The 22,102-nt window shown below is 32.7% G+C and overlaps 1 protein-coding gene across 2 annotated transcripts in view; it reads right to left on the minus strand.

The window, feature by feature from the left end:
- Positions 1–22,102, minus strand: part of LOC132699800 (monocarboxylate transporter 2-like) — a 201,375-nt gene that overhangs the window by 87,295 nt on the left and 91,978 nt on the right. For both annotated transcript variants that reach the window (XM_060666697.1, XM_060666695.1), the window contains one exon: positions 13,947–14,175. In XM_060666697.1, the coding sequence (XP_060522680.1) occupies positions 13,947–14,175 (229 nt within the window). The remainder of the gene's footprint in view (positions 1–13,946; positions 14,176–22,102) is intronic.

Genomic DNA, 22,102 nt, shown 5'->3' on the forward strand with positions numbered 1-22,102 from the left:
AACACAAATCCTCTTCAACAAGAATAAAAAAATGGGATTGCGAGGTTATTGCCGTCTGTTTTGTGCTGTTGAGCTCTTTTATTGCTTTGAATAACCTAGTCACATTTTAAATTAACCTAAGATTACGATTATTATTATTGCATTCCTCTATAATTTTATTATATATTATATTTTATATTTAGGATCATCCTCAATAGATAGTTTACATGTTATTTTATCGCCCATATTTCTACACGTTTTCCAGTTTTCTAGTACATCTTGAATAGAACGAACTTATTACAAATTCCTTAGTGGTCCCATAATGGAAAGTAGTGCCCTCTCAGTACTTTAACTTTAATTTTTCAATAATATCTTCCTCTTCATCATCTAAGCTACAGTTTAGACCAGTCAATAAACCTTATGAAATTACATACGATAGGGAATAGGGAATGGAAATTGCTAAAAACTACATGGCGTATCTAATTCCATTGCTAAAGTTTTTAATTTAACGGAAAATCCACGAACTGCATCGTTGTTCAAATTCTATGTAGCTTTTAAAACTCGTATTGTAATTGTAAGAAAAGTAAATATTTGCGATAGTAAATCACCGAAATTGGAAACGACGAAGGTCTACATTTGAGCACCATCTCCGAATTATTGTATTGACCTTAGACAGGCAGTAATTTGATAACCCAAAGGTTGCTCCATTCTTAACCCTTATCTCGTTACGGAAATCGAAAATCGAACTCTAATACGCTTAACCTTTGAGACCCAGCTAGGATTTAATACTCTTCAATCGAGACAAACGTTCGGGACGATCTTCTTTCCTTTCAACCCTCTTCCATAACAAGCCACGTTATAACAACAGCCAGCGATGAGCAATAGATTGCAATATTTTGTTTAATACACTTTCGCGGAGGTAGGGCAAATAGTAATAGCGTTCCGAAAACGTTAATAAAACTGCCGAAACTAATATTGGCAAACTTGAAAGACCATCGAGCGTGAATATTCCTACTTTCGATTTATCTTTCGAGAGTATGCACGATAGCGAGCGAAATACCGCATTTAATACTGTGGATTAAGGAGTTTCACTGCCTAAACATCTAACTCCTTAAGTTTCGCACTATCATATGCGATTAAAGTGGAAAACCACCATTTTTTTAAAATATAAACTTGTCTGTGGCGTTAACTTTTGTTCGCCTTTATTTAGCAGCGGCTCATATTTAAAACATATTAGTTAAAACATATTATAGCATAATTTTTTTTACAATAGTTACTTAATTATTTAATGAGCTATTGGCTACATCTCAACTCAAGCTGGCCGGTCATGTTCAAAGGTTCCTTGTATTAAGTGTTTTACAATCTCTCACAAACAAAAATGTTCAGATTTTCACAGTTTCTAATTCTTTATGACAGCTGCTTCGGCAACACTGTGCCCTTTATCAAATACAAAATATGACATAGTTTCCAACAAATTTAGTTTTTTGCTTTTTTATGTAAATGTTTATGTAAAATATCAAAATTATCGTCAAAGTTATGCATTTCTGAATTTAAATGAATGGCATAGTTTCTATGGTTGTTAATGCGTTTCTTAGATGTTCTACCTGTTTGTCCGATATAAATTTTGAGACAGGATCGACATTTCAAATTATAGACTGCAGATTTTTGAGTTTTGCGTAATTTAGTTTTATTGTTTATTAGAAAATGGTGTTTTCAGTTTTAAAGCAATATTAATAACATGTTAGGTTCTCCTATGTATTTTATTGTTCTATAAATTTTGTTTTCGGTGTTTAATATGGGATAGATAGAGTTCAGAGTTATTTGAAACTGCTTTTTAGTTATAATCTTATCTATCAAAGAGGGGTCGTAACCATTGTTAATGGTATTTGTTTTATAATATTCAATTCTTTTTCAAAATTTTCTGTAGAAAATGGTACATTAAGTAATCTGTTGATAAAAGCATAAAAGGCGGACATTTTGTCTGTGAAAGGGTGATTTGAGTTGTTATGTATTATCGTGTCCGTGTGTGAAGGTTTATGGTAAATGGAAAAATCTAACTTGTTCTGTAGTTTAGTTATAGTTAAATCCCTAAAGTTTAGAGAGTTATTCTGTTCCGTCTCAATGGTAAATTTCATGCGGTTATGTATGTAATATGATTCAAAGAGGACTGCAGTTGTCTTTCGGTTCCAGTGAAACAAGCAAAAACATCATCTGTAAGTTTATGTATGATATTTTCTAAATTGTCCATGAATATTTCTGCTAGTGGACTAAGTGGTTTTCCCATAATTAATCCTTTAGCAATATAAAATTAACCATTAAATTCAAAATAATTTCATTAAACTGGCTATTTGGTATTTTAAACTATTATTACGATGGCGAATATATACTCAAAAAGGAATTTGGTCTACTTGCTATAAAGCGTCATCTATCGTCTGCAAAACGAATATTATTGATTTCACAGTTTAACCCTGTTGCTGTTGTTTCTTCAGATCTAGCGTCTTGACTAATGAGAGAGAAAATATAGTAGAGCACACATTACTGTCCTACTCCGCTTTCAACTTTTACCTGGTGACTCTCTCTAAAAAATAGCACTTTAATTATATATATTCTATATAATAATGTATTCTCAGGAGTTCTGCTCAGTGTTAGTTAACCAATACCTGTACCTACAGCGTAATATTTCAGAGATAGAAGAGGATCTTGATTGACTTGTTTTATATTTTTAATAATAATTTTTCAAAGGCTGAGTGACGAATTCAAAGTTGCAAAATTACCACCATAGCGAAGAGTAAACAAGTTTAAAAATTCTAAGGCAAGTTGAAACAGGCCGTAACGTAAAAAGGATTTTTTTTATTTCTGTATGCCCTATATATTGAGCAAAATGGAGCAAATGAATGCTCGATTTCGACACGTTTTTCCGTTCATTTTATTTGAATTTTATTTGTAAAAGTCATTTATTGACGTATTTAATAGCATAATAAATCTGAAACCTTCGAGATGTACCTGCCGGATTTCCTTTATTTCCTCTTTTATTTTTATCTTGGAAAACGACTTCTATATTTTTTTACTATAAGGATGGAATTTATTAGTTAAAACGTTGGATGTCTTTTAATTTTATGCCTGCAAGAGAAAATTGGTATTACCTATAATATTATGGTGCTTGGCGCGGTTCTGCCAGAATTGCAAGAGACTCCTAGGAGTCAGTCGAAAAGTAACATGGCACAGCATAGAAATAAAAATAATAAACTGACATAAATAATATACTTTATATAACTGACTAGTAGTACGTATAGTGAATAGTAGGGTTTGGAGAGTTAATAGCGCCTTTAATTATTTATTTTTGGGCGTATAAATTTACAGGCCCGTTAAGTTGACATGTTTAATTTCACAGTCGCGTTTGACGGACCCGAACGGTTTTAGCCTATTTATAAGCGGAACAATATTTTACCTGAAGACGCAAGCGTCATTCGTTGAGAAAATATTCAGGTATTGCGTTTATATAACAATTTTTCTTGTAGTGCTGATTTTTCTTTTTCACGAGTTAAAAATTATATTTACGAGCTGCAATTATACTCGCGCAATGCTATCCGTTTCTTTTGTATCGAAACAATACTATTCTAAAAAAACCTCCAATCCGAACAGCATTCGTATATCTCATATTCATTTAACCGTATCCCCGTACGCTGTCCGCAATAAATCAGTGGCTTTATGCTGGCCTGTGGTATATAATTCACTGTTTTTATAAAGACCTTAGTGGTTTATGGCAACACACACAAGAGGCACGTAGGTTTCTAATTTGACTTTGCAAGATATCGTGTTCGGCTGGTTCCAAAGACCATTAAGTACAGGGCATTTATAAATTATCACAATTTAAACGTTTATTACCCAAAAACGAGACAATACTTTAACATGCAGTTTTCACTAGATTTCCTAAACTTTCGTCAAAAAATTCTTTTAATAATGCAGATTAGGAGCCCATCTTATCACATTTGTTTGAAAGACTGATTTTCAACAATATCTTACAACAGCCAAGCAAAACAATTAACACATCATATTTACTAAATATACAGCAAAGGTATTGTGTTAATTACAATTCTTACTATGTGAATTACCAACCGTATCACAAATTGGAGGTGCTAAAAAGAATAATAATGATATTATAATGTATGAAAAGTACAATTAACAAATTAGTGACTTAAAAAGTTTACCAAACGTGTTGCATCCGATACTTTTTCTAAGATCATTAGTTTTTGGGTACATTTTTGCAAAACAATACGAATAAATTCACTAAGATGACTGTCAGAATTGACAAATGTCCAATAGCTCGCAGCCGTGGCAAACGAAACTGACATGGTGTATAATTAGGTATTTTACCAAAGGGAGTAGAAATAGTATATTACGCAACAACTGCGGTAAACGGCATTTGACTCACGAGTTTATTTGACTCGAGCGGAGCGAGTGTTTAATAAACGACTGACTTAAAAAGTTTACCTAATGTGTTGTATATTATACTTTTTCTACGACCGTTAATTTATGTGTACATTTTCGCAAAACAACACGGATACATTCACTTGCATGACCGTCAAAATTGACAAACGTCACAATTCAAGGCGTGCGAAATATCTCCGAAAACATCCGATTGCTCCCAAAGCTGGGCGGTAAAATCCCGGAAATGTCCGAAGTGACTCAAATCCATGGGGATACGAAACTGAAGGGGTAAAGTGGCGCTTCCCGCACGGTAGATCGGTGTATAATTAGGATTTTTACAGACGGAAGTAGAGAAAATATATAAATTATATTATTGTATTGTGTCGTATTTTGCAAAACATTATTACTTAGACCCGTTTAAAACTTAACTGGAAACAAACTGGTAACGTTAGATGAAGCCAAAATTGACAGTTAATTTTATAGTTAATATTTTTTTACAGTATCTAAGAAAATTAAGGTATAGATGAGTTGATTCAATGATTTTCTGAGTTGTTATAATAGTAAGGTCATAATTTTCATCGTAATGGCTAATTTTAGTTTTTTGTTAAATACAGAAAACTCGGTTAAAACTGAAGTTACTATCAAAACGTGAAACTTCAATGATGGACACCACGTACTAATAACAATCATGTTAGTGCTTTGGAAATGGTTATTGAATTGATTTCATTTCCTTATAATAGGTAAAAAATGTTACTCGTTTATGTAGGAGTAGTGGTGTCCTTCAAGATTTGATTTTTTTTGATGTTATGGTGCAAAACTACTTACACAAGATGTGTATAACTCGTGCCTCATAGAGCAAAATATATGAATGTATTCTTTTGGTATCTCTATTATCTTTAGTTGTTTGAAAAATATGTGTTCAGTTAGAAAACATTCCTCTTCTTGTGACAATAAAACATACGAAGCACTTCTGCGCTTCAATGTGGGGCGATAATTTATATCTTCCACAATGAATGTTCCAAATGCGTTAGGTACGCTTGCAAAGTATACAAGCAACCAAGATTAAGGATGGTTTGTTAAACGTGATAAACGAGTTCATCGCTGTCCTTTACGTATCGTGCACGGCTGAGAATAATCAACGGTTTCTATTAACGAATTTCGGCTGTTATTTTAGCAAAGTGCAACTCTACGTGGTGGATAAAATTAATTTCGTTGAAGTATGAGTATAGTAGATGCACCAGAAGAAGTGACCACCTTGTAGGTTTGTTTCTAGAGTGGTCGTTCAATATTTTGGAAAGCTACGCTGCTACAAATCTAATGATTTGAGAAGAATTTGATTAATATATTAATGTACGGATAACAATTTATTTAACAATTCGACTCTTAACAAATAAATCCCTTTAAAAAATATATGCTTTCGCTATCTCGCTAAAAAGTTGCTTCAACTTAACTTCGTCAACATCCAAGCAAATAATAATCACTGGAGGCTATATACGGAATTTTTTACAATATTAGCAGCAAAATTAGTGGCCATCTTCTTATTCGTTGACCCTTGAAGTCGTGTGAAGTTGGGAATGCGTCGCTCATACGGCACATGTCCGTTGTTCCACTTTTCGATAGGGGATCATAACACACAACCATAATAAATAAAATAAAGTCCTTCAGTAGCGTACCATTGAATTCACATATGCTTTGGTTTCACATTTGACACTACTAGCAGTGTGGCAATTCAGGAGAGAATAAAACGATTACCAAGGTCTTGAATATTCAAACTGTCAGCATACATACATATGCCATCATATTATTAAATTTAATTTAAGTGAAGCAGGGGGAATAACACATGGTGCAATTTTAAGTACTTCGACTATTTAGGCATTAATTTCCAATTTTCGATAATATTGAGGAAAGTTTTGTACATAAGCACGTCAAATCTACATAATACATAGGCATGAGATGAAATTGTAGGCGGTAGCTAGGAAGCATTACACTTGTGAGTGAAGGGTTAATTAGCACCTACCATTATTAAGCAAAACCTGAGCACAATTGATTCAAGCTTGAACCACGCTTATTGCCCTTCAGGTAACTTGTAAGTCTTATGAAACCTTACTTCAGGTAACTTGTAGGTATTATGAAGCTCTCGGGGACAGTCCTTTTTCGCACTAAAATAATTTTTTTTGCGCTGTTTGGGAAAATACGTAAAACAATTTTGGTAACCATCCAGCCTTTCTTCGATAATATTAGGTCTTAGTTCTTCTCCAAAACTTGATGATTCAATTTGCGTTACATTTCACATTTTGGGTGTGTTTAAAAGAATACAAAGCACTACACGATACACTGATCTATATCAGACCGGTAAAATTTAGCGCCTACTCAGTAGTAAGTAAAAGAACAGAACGCAAATTCAGGATAAACCGAAGTTTTTTGTCAGTAATTGATTTTAGTAACGCGGACGCGACAACAGTTGATTAAATCCGACGTCGCACTCGTACTTGATTTGTTAAAACTTTATCGATTTAAATTTTTCGACACTTTTGATTGCGCTTCAGCGATGCAACTCGCCTACCAAACAAATTAGTTAATTTAAACTCGTCACGCCGTGGATAAACAATCGAATTTTGCAGGAAGCTCGTTCGCGTGCTTTTCGGTGTGGCTTTGCTGAAATCCGTGTATTTCGGTGAAACAAATTTCTCGCGGTGGCGGCTGCAACTATAGTGCGCCAAGTCATTATTTCAGTCAACATAATCGAGGACGCTACGTGCATCCATTAAGCGACGGCCATTTTTCTTTTCGCATATGGCGGCCGCGTGGGTCTTTTTCGTTTTTGGTCGTTTGCGGCATTCCCATATCGGGTCAATAAAATTAATTATACATTTGCCGTTTCATCACATCAAACGTATTTCTCGTAATCGCTGGCCACGTTAACATGATTGATGAATATTTCGCGCACCGAATTCGCCAAATTTTAAACCAGTACCTTTAAATTAAACAGTATTGTCTGACCACGCGAGATACAAGCACGCTCAATATCGAAGGGTATGTCGGTGTATGCAGGGTGTCCAATTTTCGGGATATCTCGCGTATCTTTCGGAACTTGTCCAGCCCTTTTTTTGTAAATATTCATCTAAGGTGGTTCTATTGTATTAGAGAACAACAATATAAAATCTTGCTATTTTGTAACAATACAGTCTTTAAAAAAGAAAAGGTTAAGTTAATTAATAATAATAAAGTCTTTATTTCTTCGTACTTGAAGGAAAAGATTACAGTTAAGTAAATGAAAAATGAAAAAAAAAGTTGCTCTAATACAACCCCAACAGTGTCAAACATTATTGGGAAAAGAAAAAGTCTTACAGGCTATAAATGTTACCTAAAAAAACTATCATTTCTCTCGCTAACATAACAAATAACATAAAATATTGAGGCAGTTAATAACGTGTGAAAACTTCTATAGTGTGTCATGTTCGGTCTTTGACTTGCATTATATACGATTTAAGTTTATATTTAAATGATGGCTGGGCAGTAAGTTTGAGGAAGCTTATTCTAGTGTTTACCAGCACTATAAGTGAAACTCCGTTGGAAAAGGGTCGTGCTTTGTCTGAAAACAGTAACGTATATTCCACGTAAGAAATAGAATAACTTTGGTACAAAAAAATCTTTCTTCAATCAGTTTAGGGTAATAGCTATATGACGATATTTCATTCTTTAAAAATAAAAGTTCTGACTATAAAAATATTCCATATGCGTCCACGAATATTTTTAGTGTTTTTGTGTTTAAGATTATTTAAGAGAAAAATGATGTCATATTTTATATTTTTTACACCCCAGCAATAATGATATAAAATAATATAAAAATATAAATATAAAAATAACGATTCTCTTTTTTGTATGTTGAATATATGTCATTTATATATACTGGATATGCACACACAGCCTTTACAAGTAAACTCGACTTCATTAAAGTATATTGCCTTGTAGATAAGACAGACAAGTTTATTGAGCAAACCTACCTTTTCTTAAATGTTACATTTCGGTGAGTTTTTTGTCTTTCAAAATTTTATACGTAATTGATGGACGTTTTTGCAGAATTTGGAATTTTTAAAGTGTTTTTATTTACAAAGCGTCGCCACAGATTTCTATGGTATTTTCTATATCTCCACATCACTTCAAAAAAAAAAGTCCAAGTCCGGAAAATTTCGGGAAATACGAGAGCCAGAATAATTTTGCATCTAGTAAAACTCGAATTAAAAAGTTTTTGGTATTTCTGTATTTAAAGACATTATTTTAAAGTGACTATATATTTCTGAAAAGCCTACAGAGTGTGCCTTCAAATATATTATCGAAAATAACCTATCTAATGATATGATGGTATGAATATCAACTCGTGACACTCGTATTACTCGAAAGTTTTTGATTTTGGACTTTTTGGATTGGAAACAATTTTACTTCATAATTTTTTAACCAATGAATATTTTGAGTGAATAAAATTGAAATGAGATCCCACTCCTTACCTTCGAATATGTCTTCTGTTGTAAAACATATAATTCCACCGACGATAAGCCAAGAAACTGAATGATGCTTAAAATACAGGAGTATGCATTTTGATGAAATCACTAATACATGTTGACAATAAGGAGTATGCAACCATAAGAACACATATTTTTTCTTCTCCCTACACTAAAATACAGAATTTTTCGTTGCCCACTATCCGATCCACCTCGGACGTTTCCGGTTTTACAAAAGGTATCCAAAAATTCATGGTTAGTCACTCGTTGATTAAGCTGTTAAAATACATGGTTTACTTCTTGATTATAAAAGCAATTTTGAAAACGCAGTGACAAAGCGAATTTCAAGACAATTACATCAAAACATTGCGATGTGACTGATAATTCTTTCATTTTATTCGTCTATATAGTACCAAACATGGAAGTCATGACAAGCACTGTAAATCTACCTACTAAAAATAAATTTAAAATTGGAGAAATATAATATAAATTAATATTAGACTTTAAAGGAAAAGATTGTTCCTTTAAAAATAATTTTAAAGTATCTCTAAAAGGGTGAATTATACCTATTTATAGTCCCTAAAACTCAACGTTGTAATAATGTTATCAAAAATACTATCAATGCTAAAATTAACCTTAAGCCAAAAATTATAATTTCATCTAAAAAAATCATTTTTTACTTGCATTTAATATACATAAAGGGATTGTAAATCTTACACAATTTTCTACCAAAATAACCTCAATATATTAATATTATTCATATAAAATTAATTTAATAAAATTTTGGTCCTTTCGTAATAAAAATTTAAATCTTAACTAAGTTAGAAACCTTCCTGGCTTAAGCTGATCTAAACTCAGATCATATAAAATTTCAATAGTCGAACAGATCAAATTAATTTAGCTTCTACACCAAATATATATTGTAATCCAACATCGAGGTTGCAAACTGTGCTTTTAATTTGAACTCAACAAAAATACGCTGTTGTCACTAAGGTTATTTGATCTATTAATCTTTGTTAAAGGATCACTTTTCTATAAATCAAGGATTACATGTAAAAAAGGTTTATTAAATTTTTAAGTCACTCCAACCAAATAATAAGTAAAATTTGCTATATATATTCTAAATAATTAAATCATAATATTATTAAACTCTATACTGCCTTCTCGTCTTTAACTAACTTTTAAGCTTTAAAATAAATTTTAAATAAAATTATTTTGAGATAGAAGCTTTCTTATTCGACCATTCATAGAAGCTTTCAATTAAAAAAACTAATGATTATGTTACCTTTGCACAGTCTTACTGTGGCCATTAAACTATTCATTGGGTCTGGAAGTAATGATCAAATTTTAAACACATTTTTAGAAGATTTCCTTCTAACGATCGGTGATGACTAGGTATTTTAAAATTATGCAGGATGTCTTAAATTAAAGGACATTTTTTTTTAATTTCAACTTGCAGAATTCATTTTTTTTTTAAATGAGACGCCCATGGTTTTGATATTTTTTCTCAAAGCAGGTCAAAATACTTTAAAATTTGGTATATATATGTCCTATACGTAAATCCAATAGTTTTCCAAATACTGACTTAATTATTTTAATGAATTTAAAAAAAACATATTCTTATTTTTTAATTAATTTTAAGGTCTTTTGCAATGGGCGATAGGTCTTTTTTGTAGGTAGGATAATACAGAGTTTTATAGTTTTAGGAAATTAAAAAGGTCATCATTTTTTATATCGTTAACGATGTAAAATAATATGTATAATTATGATAGAAGTTTAAAAATTTAAAACAAGTAACTGTAACAAGTAAAAGCAACAAACAACAGTAACTTTCTTTGATACTCTCTAAAAGCCGGAGCTGGACTTTTCGAATTCGATAAAAAACATTCAAGCATATCTCTTTTTTCTTACGCCTTATTCATTTTTAACATAAGTAATAATAATATTACTTGATTAAAATCACATCTGTCAGGCTCTGATTCTTAATTATAACGTCACTTAAAACAATTATAAACACTTATTTGGTTCCCACAGGTGGTTACTGCTAAGGTAAAAAGTAAGTTTCATAATAATATTAATCTTAATAAATTATTTCATCATTCATTAAAACAATGATTTAAATTAAATAAAATATAAGAAAGATATGCCACTATAAATTTCTTTGAAATAATTCAGTATTTTTCACCAGCGAGTTTATTCCTAAAAATTTCGAAAATCATTAGATTTAGGTATAGGACATTTTTTTTTTAATTTCAACTTGCAGTATTCATTTTTTTTTCAAATGAGACGCCCATGTTTTTGATATGTATTTTTTCTTAAAGCGGGTATATAAAAAAATGTTCTTTAGTTGAAGAGTCCCTGTATAATTTTAAAATACCTAGTCATCGCAGGTCGTTAGAAAGAAGGCTTCTAAAAATGTGTTTAAAATTTGATAAAGCAGTCATTACTGCCAGTCGTGGAAAATCATATTTACTAAGAACATAATTTTGCATAAAAAAATATATAAACCCAAATTCTTTCTAAACTACACAAAATTCGTCCCATTTAAAATTTTAAAACTAATGTGGGTCCAGCATTTTTCGTATATATAAATATAATTTTAAAATTTAATTTAAACCATAAAACTTTTGTATAAACTTTTTTTTCCTAAAATCAGTAGTCCTGAGCTCTAATAAAGTGCCTATCCCCTACATATTGTAGAGCTAAAATTATATTAATAATTTAATTGATATTACTTTTAATTCTACTTTAGTATTAATATTTACATTGAAAAAAACAATATAAATTAATTTAATGTAAACCATTTAATCTTTTCCATTAATTAGATAAAGATCTGAACAAATAAGAAATTTCACAATCCGATAATCTGTTATTATTTTTAATTTGTTAAATCGTGATTTTTTCCTGACGGTTGTAGTAATGCAACACGTTTGGTAAGCTCTTTATCTCACTCGTTTATTAAGCATTATACAGTATTAACGACGATATATAAACTTAACGAAAAAGTAGCTCAATTTGTGGACTATCAATTAATAAACAGGTTCTTCTAAGTAAACTAAAATACCAACATTTTTTTTTAAATTTTGAAAAACACGACTTCTAATAATTTAGCTTAATCTATTTAAATTTAAAATGATAGGGTATCTAATCCTGGTATACAAAATAAATTTCTTTAGTTCACTAATTTAAAATAAATTACGTTATTAATTTAAAATTTCACCTAAAAAATTGCTAATTTCATTTTAACAAATTAATTAATTACATCCAAAGAAACTGCTGGCACAAATTTTGTCAATACTTAATTTTATTACTAAATCTAAGATCCCTTAATATTTATACCTTCTTATTGCCATATGAATTATTTAAATAACTAAAATAAATGATATATAAAAACTACGTGTAGTTAAAATTTTCGAATGCGGTAAGTGAAGTGTTTGGGTAACAATAATTGTGAGGCTGCTTAAACAGGTTCCTTTCTCCAAGATGCCTTCGACTTCAAAAATACATTTAACTTACCGGTCTAGACAATAATTCCGTATTAAACATTAATACTTCGCGTCGCGAGTTGTGAAATCGTGCCAGGACGAGGTTCTGGAATCTTAATAGACGCGTGTATTCAGTAGGTGCTCGAGACGAAAGATGAATGGGGGCAGGAAATTTCTAGCAGATTTTACGCCAATATTCTCCCGAATATTTACCGGTAATAGGTTGAGATATTGCTCTCGGTATTAAAAACATAAATTTCGGCTCGAGCTTGGATTTCCTTGTCACTTTTAATCAAGTAAAGTACATTTAAGTGTCTGGGTTTTAATCGCTTTGTTATACCGGATGTTTCAAATTCGTCTCTTGCAGAATCTCTAACGCCTCGGGGAGAGTAAATGCTAAGTTCTACAGATAATACGATTCACCTGTTATCTTTTAATGCAAAATTAATTGTAACCTTTCAGCTGCATTGTTTTCTTGAACTCATAACTCTCTTACGATATTGGTAGCTTTCCAATGACTTTTTTCTTATAAAATGAGCTGTGGAATTTTAGTTCCTTTGGATTTTTCAGGTATTTGGAATACCTGCAATATCTTCGAAAATCAAAATCTACGGTAGACGTTGTTTAGAAAAATAATGGAAACCACACATAAATTATGCCAGAGCTATTTGTCCCAAATTTAGTAAGAGCTCAGACAATTTACATCTCAAATGCAGTTGCACGAAATATTTTACTTTGTCTGTCTATCCATCGCTGGTAAAGAAATAAAAAACAAAACTGTACCGGATGGATACATTTTCAAAAATTTATAAAGTGCGAGTAATGCAAAAAAGGATTTCGTCGACGCGGCTGGTGTAAAAGCGTCGGTGAGCTGCTCTACAGTTCTTTATAAATATATATACCAGTGCAAGTGCTGCAATTTAGCACGTACTTATTCGCGGCATAAATAATCTTTTGCTGTCAGCATTGAAAGTGCCGTGAAAAGGTTTAAAGACTTGACTTGACAGCTTCTTGTGGAGCTAATGCGCTTTCTATGTTACTTCGACCAGAAAAATTCGCGCCGTCATAGTTTATGGGCCATTTTTAGTGTTAAGCCGTGAAAAATAAATGTCTAAAATTGTCAAAATGAAACTATGCGTCAACGATATCTAAGAAATGTATCAGAAAATTTTATTGTAATTTTTAAGTAATTTGCAAAAATTAGCTTCTAATTTAGCAAATGAAAACAATTATGATTTTACAAAAGTGTGTCTGCAACTGTGGCAGCTCTGTTATTCATACACCATCATATTTTTCCATTTGTAAGTTAAACTAAGTAAAACTAGATTGAAAGTTAAAGAACACATTGATGTTTTACTTTAACAATGTCGGAAAAATGCGGGGAATTTTAAAATTGTTATGTAGCTAAAATAAAAAGAATGTTATATGTTTGTAATATATATGCTTTGGTCCAAACGCAACCTTATCTAATTGTCTTAAAATTATTTTAAAACCCGAGGCTGCCACAAGTTGCGATATTTAGCCTATATCTGAAATTGTTTTAATACAATCCTACCTTTGCACGAGTAACTACTCAACGACGTAGTCCTCGTAGGTAACGAAGCCAATCTCCCTCTGCAGTGCGGACATGAATCTGAACTGTTCTGCTCTGTCCGAGCCCAGCGCGCCGCTACTGGCGGGGGCAGCGGCGGAGGTGGGGGAGACGGACTGGCAGAGGGACTCGACCAACTGGGCGGCTCGACGATTTGGCATTGGCTGCCACTGCCACTCATCTTCGAGGGCATCTAAAACAAAATTAAAATAAATTTCGGCACAAACTGCAAAGTCATAAAATTGTGTATATTTGAAAAGTCAACAAAGTTGAATTAGAATGATGGCGCAGATCAGGAAAAAAACCAAACAAATAACAACACGTGGCGTGACAAAGGGTAGAGACAAGATACAAATAGCAAATACAAGACGTGATTAGAGAATGGACGGGAAAGTAGCAAGGAACCTAGAAGCCGAAACGTAAGAAGGAAATGGAAGGCGGATGTAGCAAACTGCTTGATAAACTGGGCGGAGCAATACCGACGCAAAGCAGAGATAAAAGGAAAATTAATGGAGAAGAATAAGTAACCCACTTAAATAACAGGATAAGTGGCCGGATAAGCAACTCATGGAATATAAACTATCAGCACCTACGAACTTTAATTAGGAATAAACAGATCATAACGTGCAGCGAAGTAATCTAGTCTCAGAGCTTAAGTATCTATTTCAATGTATTATACCTTTAATTGGGAGTAAAGCTCACGCCTATTAAATCTAAGTTCTCTCTTGATGACAATTTGTAAAAATTTCAATATGCAGAATTTGATGGGTGACAGATCGCGTATATTCACCTGTCTAGCAATATTTAACCAAATACACCACCAATAATCATAGTGGTTTTTAGCAAATGTCCTCGGTTAGACGGTAATACACTGCACCACACTCCAAACTAGTTGCCGACGCCATTACATTTACCCCCGATGGCAAACTAACCAATAATTGAATAGGAACAGCTTAATTGATCGACATTGCCAGGGGGTTATTTGAATAACATGTATTATTACTTTAGGGTCCATTCAAAATTTCGCAGTATGGTGATTAAAACTTGTATTGCTGAAACAATAGTTTTTGTGATCATTACGCCATTTCGCAGGTCTAGTGGTTCGAGTTACGGATGTAACTATATTTTATTTAAATTGAAGTGAGGTCGAGCTTCGAACCGTGAGGAATGCTATACTGAAGAGAACCTAAATTCCGGCGAGTTTGTAGATGTAAATGAAAATTGATACTTATTCATAAGCAATGTTCCAGAAACACCTAGGTCTCAGCAGGCCTTTGCGCTTTCTGCTGGACTCACTTATAACAAAAAACTGTTACACCAGTACCTCCAGTCGTTATGAACATTTTCATGAACTGGTTTGAAGAAGAAGCTGACAAAGCAACGAAGAGAAAGCGAAAGTCTTGACACAAAACAGCTCATTTTTGAGGAAGAAACGGCTACAATCAGCTGCGTAAGAAGTTGCTTAAGAGGATTGATTATTACGAAAGCTCCAACGCATAACAAGATTAATGCAGTCCTTAGATCTGGTGATGAAATTCAAGAAAGCAGTTTTTGTTCAGGGAAGCAAAGAGACTTTCAGCAAAACATCATTTGTGTTAAACAGGCAAATAAAAGGAGATGGACCAATAGTCACAACCGAGCAGTCACATCCGGTGTATTTAGCAAGTAGTTTTAAGAATCTCATCACTATTCTCTTGATAAAAGCCCAAATAAATTGTTTTGGGTCTCTAAACATTAGAATTTTATTTGCCAAATTGATTTATCCAATTTAAGCTCTGAAATGATTATTTTCAGTGAAATCACATATAGGTAGCGTGTTCTATTAATACGGTAGCGTAATAAAATTCCATAAGCGTAATGTGCTGTACTGCGGAAAAGTTCGAAAAGTAATTTCTAAAGAAACTCTTTACGAAATAAAAGTTTTTGCGGGTACTGTTTGCGGCGAGTTTCGTGGTTTTATTAAAAAGCAACCGCGAAAAGAACTCCTCCAGAAAAGGTGCAGAGTATTAAAGTTTCAACAAAATCGTTGTATTGTTTTGTAAACGCGCGGAAAAATATTTGAGCTATATTTCGATCCCGTGGATATAGAAAAAGTTTTTTCGTTAGGGCGAAAAAGTCAAGGAAGACGTTATATGCCGATTTATTTAGATAGATAGGTCTTTTTCGGTCATTTGGGAGTAAACGAGCCCACACCCAACCTCCGACGTCCATTGCAAAAAAGTTAATGGAGTTTTCAGAATTGAAATTGAAACGTTCGGGGAGGCAAACATTCGATGTGTGAAACTTATCGCTGCCGAACTTACATTAACATCATAGAAGGTAAATTGGATTTTCTACAAAAACTCCTCTTGAAAGAAATGTTTGGTAAAATTATCGTAGGGTTAACCAGTCGGCTATGACGTTTTCGTACAGAACCTCGGGATGGAAGGGAGCAAAATAGAGTAACTTGGAAGACTCTCAAAAATTGTCCGCTAATAAGTTGAATGAGTGGAAAATAAAAAATGCTCAGAAGAATGTAAATAAAAGAAATCGTAAATTTAAACAAAGAAAGAGACATAAAGAGCGACGTAAATTCTTTGGAAACAGCTGACAAAACATTTCCATTGGAACCACAGTGACAGAGCCCGAGTCAACAAAAATTACCACTTACCACTTAGTTACCACTTTTGTTTATTGATAAAAACATTATAGGAACTCAGTATAAGTGGTAGTAGTACGTTTATAATATTTTAAGTTCTGGTTTACCGAACATGCGAAATCAAGTGATCATCACAAAAATATTATTTCTTTGGAGTGAAGCTTTTGTTGATTAATGTGAACCAATTTGAATTTTTAGGGTGCACAGACACAGGAAAAAAATTATATTCCATGCTGTAATATTATGCACAAAACTAACAAAAACTAATCAAGGGTAAAACTAATCAAGCTTTTAGGGTTCATGGACACAAGAAAAAAAATCCACTCCATACGCTAATATTATGCACGGGTGTGTTCAAAATGTCACTTTAAAATGTCAGCTTCATATAACTCCGTCGCGTGTCAGTCCCAGCGTTTCTGATTTGGTGCAATCGGATATTTTCGGTAGATTTAAATTGGTATAGTATTGAAACGCGTTTATAAACTTCTTAATTAATTTGATTCTTAACTAAAATTACATTTACTAAACCTGCTGTTTGTGTTTGTGTTTTTTAAGTTTCCATCTGTTGAATGATAATAAAATGCATTACTGCAAAGCTAAACTTTTTTTTTCTACTTCCACTTAAACCTAAAATAACAGATTTGAATCTGAAAACGTTAGCTTCATAAGACCCTATTGCGAGTCAGTTTGAGCGTTTCTAATTTGGTGCAATCGGATATTTTCTTTAGAATTAAAACAGTGAAGCACGTTTATAAACTCCTTCAGCTTATTAAACTTGTTGCATAAAGGTCGCCCAAAGATATACTGTTTTTATAAACTTTTATGGTTTTGACTTCGGAATGTGTTCTTTTCAGCACGTGTACCACAAGCCAGGGCCGTATTTAAGATGATAGCCAACAGGAACTGTACCTTGCGTACTGTTGTATTTTAAAAGTAGGGAAATTTCCTTTGAATAAACCGTTATATTAATTCATTTTATGTCCTTTTCGTAAATCTTCATAAAACAGTCCCTATTTGAGGTAGCTTTCTTGCTTTGAAAAATGGTTTGGTGGAAATTTGCTTCCCAATATTCCAACAGTGTTGTTGTGATGGACATAGCCAGCAACCATTCTGCAAAAGCAGAAAAAATACTGAATTCATCATCGACTAGAAAGCAGTCATTAAAAATTTTTTCCTTGAAAATGATGTGTATTTGGAACATTCCTGCACAAAGAAGCAGTTATTGCAAGTGCTACGTTTGATAAGAAGTATAATGTGGACAAAGTTGTCCGTGTTATAGATGGAACTGATATGGGGACAACTGAAACTCAGTTTAAAAAGAAACAACACCTCGCTGATATTTAGCAACAGAATTAATTAAAAATGAAGTAGAAAACATATCAGCTTCTAGTTGGAAAAAATGTGTAGAACATGTTATCGACGAAGAAAATATTTACAGAAGAATTAATTATTTATGTGGGGGACGAGTTCAGTGTGCAGATAGTGTTTATGTTGATGCAGAATAACTTTTTTTTAAATAAATATTCTTGTTGTGTAGCAAAATTTACTCCGTTATTTAGAGTGGATTTTTCACTACATGGACTCATAATAATAAAGGAATCTCACTGACAAAGTCCTACACAAATCCGTCAGCTTTCAGCACTTGTATGCACAAAGAACCGAAGTATGGTTCTGGAACTTCATTTTAGAATTGCGAATCTATTCATTGAGAGTTACACAGAGAAACCCAAGCGAGTCTTAAAACAGTATATCGTTAGCGAACTCTAACATCTTCAAGATTTCCATCTGTTGTATTACTACAGCCGAGCGTTAAACACTTAAACTTAATTGTTCTTCTACTTCTTCTTTAATCTACATCTACGTACACGTATAAAATGTGTAAAAGTGTAAGTTTTACATAGAAAAGATTAAATAATTTTTTCAACTCGGGGAAGTTGCGCATTCCAATTCCGCAATGCATATACATTCCACTTCTCAGGTAGTATTAGTATTCAGTCAACACGTAACCGTAGAATATGGTGTATGTATGAAACGGTCCGGGTATCGCCGATAATATTAGAGGTGGTGTGGTTCACTTCTAACATTGTCCACCAGTTTCGTTTGTTTGCAACATTCAAAACAATAAAGTGCGCTGAAGCAAAATGTTCATTATTCCACGTTTACGTTGAAAGTTTGCCGCTTTGTCGCTGTTGCCGTTTTAACATACCAGCAGCCTGAAAGTTTTACACCTCCATTTTAGACGTCGACTGTCATATCCTGCGTGTTTTCTATGGAATAAATTTAGCCAATTGGATGTTAAAATTCAAATTTCCTTCCCCTTGTATGCGGAAAACGAAGACAAGGCTCGTCGGCGTCGCGACGGACGAGCGTGTTCAATTCATTCGCAATAGACATCGTTAAGGGGAACACTTTTTGCGGAAACGTGATTTCTGCCTGCCAAGGGTTATAGGGATAACTTTATAATTGCTTGACTTTTTTTTTCACATTTCATTATTTATCTTTATTCAAAATTTCTGATATTTGGTATATTCGTTCTTTCTAGTCCAGGATCATTGATCACCAGTGACCGAGGCTTATCCGGTATTAGAGTGAGCCTCTCGCGATGTTCACCCATTTAAGTGCTTTTTTCTGAAAATAATTGGACCTCTTAACGCTGCAACCGTTGAATGAGAGTTTTGAGATTACTCCCGCATGCGCATATTGACATTTTTTTATATAACACCTGCACCTGCACCTGCAAAATGTATTTTTCTTTTCGGTTGAAAAATTGTGAAATCTTTCAATTGTTGATTATTATTATCATTAATTGCAATTATTTCAGCTTAGTTTGATGTTTCTTAGCGTTGAAGTATTACAAATAAAAATCGATAATTATTTTGAAGGGTTAAGATTCCGTATTTCAAACTCATTTGTTGATATAACATACGATTTTTTTATTGACTGTACTAATTAGGATTAAGGATTACCTATTTATGGAAGAAAAATTTATCAGAACTCAAGAGCAACTTAAGTCCAAAGTGGAGAAAAATGCTCAAGAAAGATCGTTGAAAATTTGGAAGAAATTATAGATAATAATCACGCAATAGCGTCGACCTTTGTGGGTAATGAGGCCTATGTAAGCATTCTCTGCTTTGTGGATATCCTAGAACGCGGATGATCTGTTGTCGTCAATCACAAGTTGCATTCCGTAGTGGGTTTCTTGGGGGTCGATACAGATGGTTGTCGTTAAATTATCCAAAACTAGAAAAACCTCAGACTATAATATATTAAGGACAGCATTATTGGTTCTCATTTGCATTGCTAAATTGAGACAGGTCTGTCTTCTTGCATTGCCAAAAACACAGAATAAAGATAAACTCAGGCCTGATCTCTTAATGTCAGTGGGTTACCTGATCCAAAAGCTTTCCGAATATGGTCTTTCAAGTAAGACAGTCAGTTCTTCATATTACATATAACATAACTGCCAATAATATATATGAACGTTGAAATATTTATGGTTTCTCAAAAATTAAATCAATCGGGATTGCAGAAGCTGGGAATAAACATAAACATAAACCTGAGTGAAATGTCTTTATCGAACTAGATTGTAAATGTTCGAATTGTTCTTTTAATTCTTTAATTTGTTAATAATGACAATTTCAAAATATATACATGCATTAAACTTATCATTAACACAAAAGTGATCGGTCCGATAAAATTCCAGACATGTTATTCGTTCAATTAAAATTCTCGGCGTCAAAAGATCTGTAAATGACCCTCACTTACAGTTTATTCCGAATGACAAGAAGATGACACGCCATTGCGGCGATTAAATTAGTAGCTGAAAAGAATAATAATTTGTACCTGATGGGACGCGGTTACGCAAAAGCATGCCATCATCATTTTCGTTCGCTAATGATTCGAAACTTTTATAATTATCACATTAAATACAAAGTTGCGAGTGGTCGTCAGTTCTCAATGGCAAATTCAACATTGTGACTCGAAACTCCAAATCATTTTTATTTTTTTATTTTTTACGCACCTGGTAATTAACAAAGGTGAGTAGAATAATTAAATTTCAAAAAATGTTTTATTAAAGATTTCAAAGACCTAAATCTGCTTAAGGCGAACAAATACTAAATTATATGAAAGCAAGAGCAAAACTTGTATGCCACTCTTAGATTATTATCAGTTTAGCATCATATTTTAAACACTTCCAGGAATACATTAACAAACTTATAATAGACGTCATCTATGGTGATACTCAGATTCTACTTTCCTACCCAAGATCAAAAAATGTCCAAGAGAAGGCATTTATATTCAACTTATCCAGTATTTATATGATAATTCACAAAATAAATAAAGTAATGATAGAAAACATTAAATTAAATTAGCCTTTAAAATATTGAAGTAATATTTTGAAAACTGTATCAACTTTAAGGTCGGCATGTTTAGAATTTATAATTTAGAACACATTACTAATTGTTAATACACATTTGTAAGCTGGTGAAAATATTTTGTTGTGGTTTTGCTGTATTACTAAGTGTCAAAATTTACCAAATTGAAATAACCAAAATTCGGATACAAAATTTTCAGGTTCAGAACCAGAAGCAGACCATGTCTAATCTCTTACAATACCGTAAGTTGGGGAAGAGCGACTGCTACCGAATTTTTGTCCAATAAAAAAGAATTATTCGATTAATTATGTTTTCAGAATGAACAAAATGTTGTCTCTGACAGTTATTTATTTACTTAAAATATTAATTTATATACATAAAATTAAAGAAAACTTACAAACAATAACAAACATTTCAGGTAAAAAAAAATGATACCATAACAGGTTTCCTCATGAATTCGAAGACCAAAGCCAAAAGAAATTCAAAAAATATTTAAAATCGTTATTGACAGCAAATATGACACACTTTGGCTCTGTGTGCCTTGTCACGCAATATATTTTATTGGTTCGTTTTCTACAACATTTTTTTGTTTAAATTTTAGAAAAACATTCATTTATAATATTGATATTAGCGAATACCTATCTCTTCTCTATGCTACTCTCTACTCTAGCTATTTTAAATGGTCTTCTGTCAAAAAAATGATTAAGGGTTAAAGATTATGGATTAAGGGTATCGGAATTCTAAAATTGATGGTTTTCTATCAATAAACTTGTCCAAAACAAAAAAAAGAATATAAATATACATTTTTGGTCAATTCTTCTAATTACGCAAAGAATCACAGCACAGTCCAAAATTACCGCTTCAATAGAAGCAAAATAAACTCGCATTAAAAATCGATCGAACTAGTGGACGAATGTCGCTCTCCTCTACTCCGCTTGTCACGCCGAAATTCATATTGATGATGTAAAATTATCGGTCGACACTCGTGTTAATTGAGATTCAGCACGATCGCTCTTTTCAGCAGCAGAAATCCGAAAGCCTCCCTCGGGCATCAGAGCTTCTCTCTTATGTGCGTCCCGAGAGATGGAAACGAACGTATTTTATTA

The sequence above is a fragment of the Cylas formicarius genome, unplaced genomic scaffold (genome assembly GCF_029955315.1).
Source record: "Cylas formicarius isolate icCylForm1 unplaced genomic scaffold, icCylForm1.1 PGA_scaffold_3__17_contigs__length_32017465, whole genome shotgun sequence".
In the NCBI taxonomy this organism is placed as follows: domain Eukaryota; kingdom Metazoa; phylum Arthropoda; class Insecta; order Coleoptera; family Brentidae; genus Cylas; species Cylas formicarius.